We start from the raw sequence: 774 nt of genomic DNA on the forward strand, positions 1-774 counted from the left end.
AAGGAAGGAAGGAAGGAAGGAAGGAAGGAAGGAAGGAAGGAAGGAAGGACCTTGTTATTCCCCGTCTATTCAAGATGTAGAGTCAGAAGGCGTTATTCATGGTTTGCGTCGACAAATGGTAGTGATTTTGCCCTACGATTTGCACACGAAAACAACTAAGTGCAAGATATCAATAGCTTCCTGGGTGAAACAAAAGAAGTTTAACGTCTTTACATAGCTGAATGTGAATAAAATTGTTTATTCGTAATCAGCTTAACACTTTATTAACAAACGTTTCAGTTCTACCGAAAATTTAGATTTACCATCTTCCTTGAGCAAATTAATTTATTCTATTTTATGAACATTTTATACACTACATGTAACATAAGCTAAAAAGAGGAAATATGAAAATGAAAACGGAGTGACTATACCATTAATGAGAGGGACGAGGTAACCTTGAATAACCAATTCAATCAGCGGTTTCAGTGATTGAACCTGCAAAACAAGTGATACATAACTGATTAAAATATTTTTTAAATATGCGACACATATATTACGATATTTTGCGAGAATTACGTTTGCATTTTCGTTTATAGAAAAAACACAACAATATTATTTCGTTCATTGAAAATTATGTCACAATTATTTCTTCTTTCCATTTGTATGCCTGCCTGACTTTTTCACACATACACACACACACTTGTATATTTATACATACATATATACATACATACATACATATATATATATACATATATATATATACATATATATATATATATATATATATATATA

At 30.6% G+C, this 774-nt stretch overlaps 1 protein-coding gene across 1 annotated transcript in view; it reads right to left on the bottom strand.

Moving 5' to 3' along the window:
• The window catches only part of LOC106875603 (bactericidal permeability-increasing protein), a 71,718-nt gene that overhangs the window by 2,700 nt on the left and 68,244 nt on the right, over window positions 1-774 (bottom strand). Inside the window, exon 13 of the mRNA XM_014923819.2 lies at window positions 411-474. Coding sequence (XP_014779305.1) covers window positions 411-474 — 64 coding nt within the window. The remainder of the gene's footprint in view (window positions 1-410; window positions 475-774) is intronic.

Source organism: Octopus bimaculoides, chromosome 5 (genome assembly GCF_001194135.2).
Source record: "Octopus bimaculoides isolate UCB-OBI-ISO-001 chromosome 5, ASM119413v2, whole genome shotgun sequence".
Taxonomy (NCBI): domain Eukaryota; kingdom Metazoa; phylum Mollusca; class Cephalopoda; order Octopoda; family Octopodidae; genus Octopus; species Octopus bimaculoides.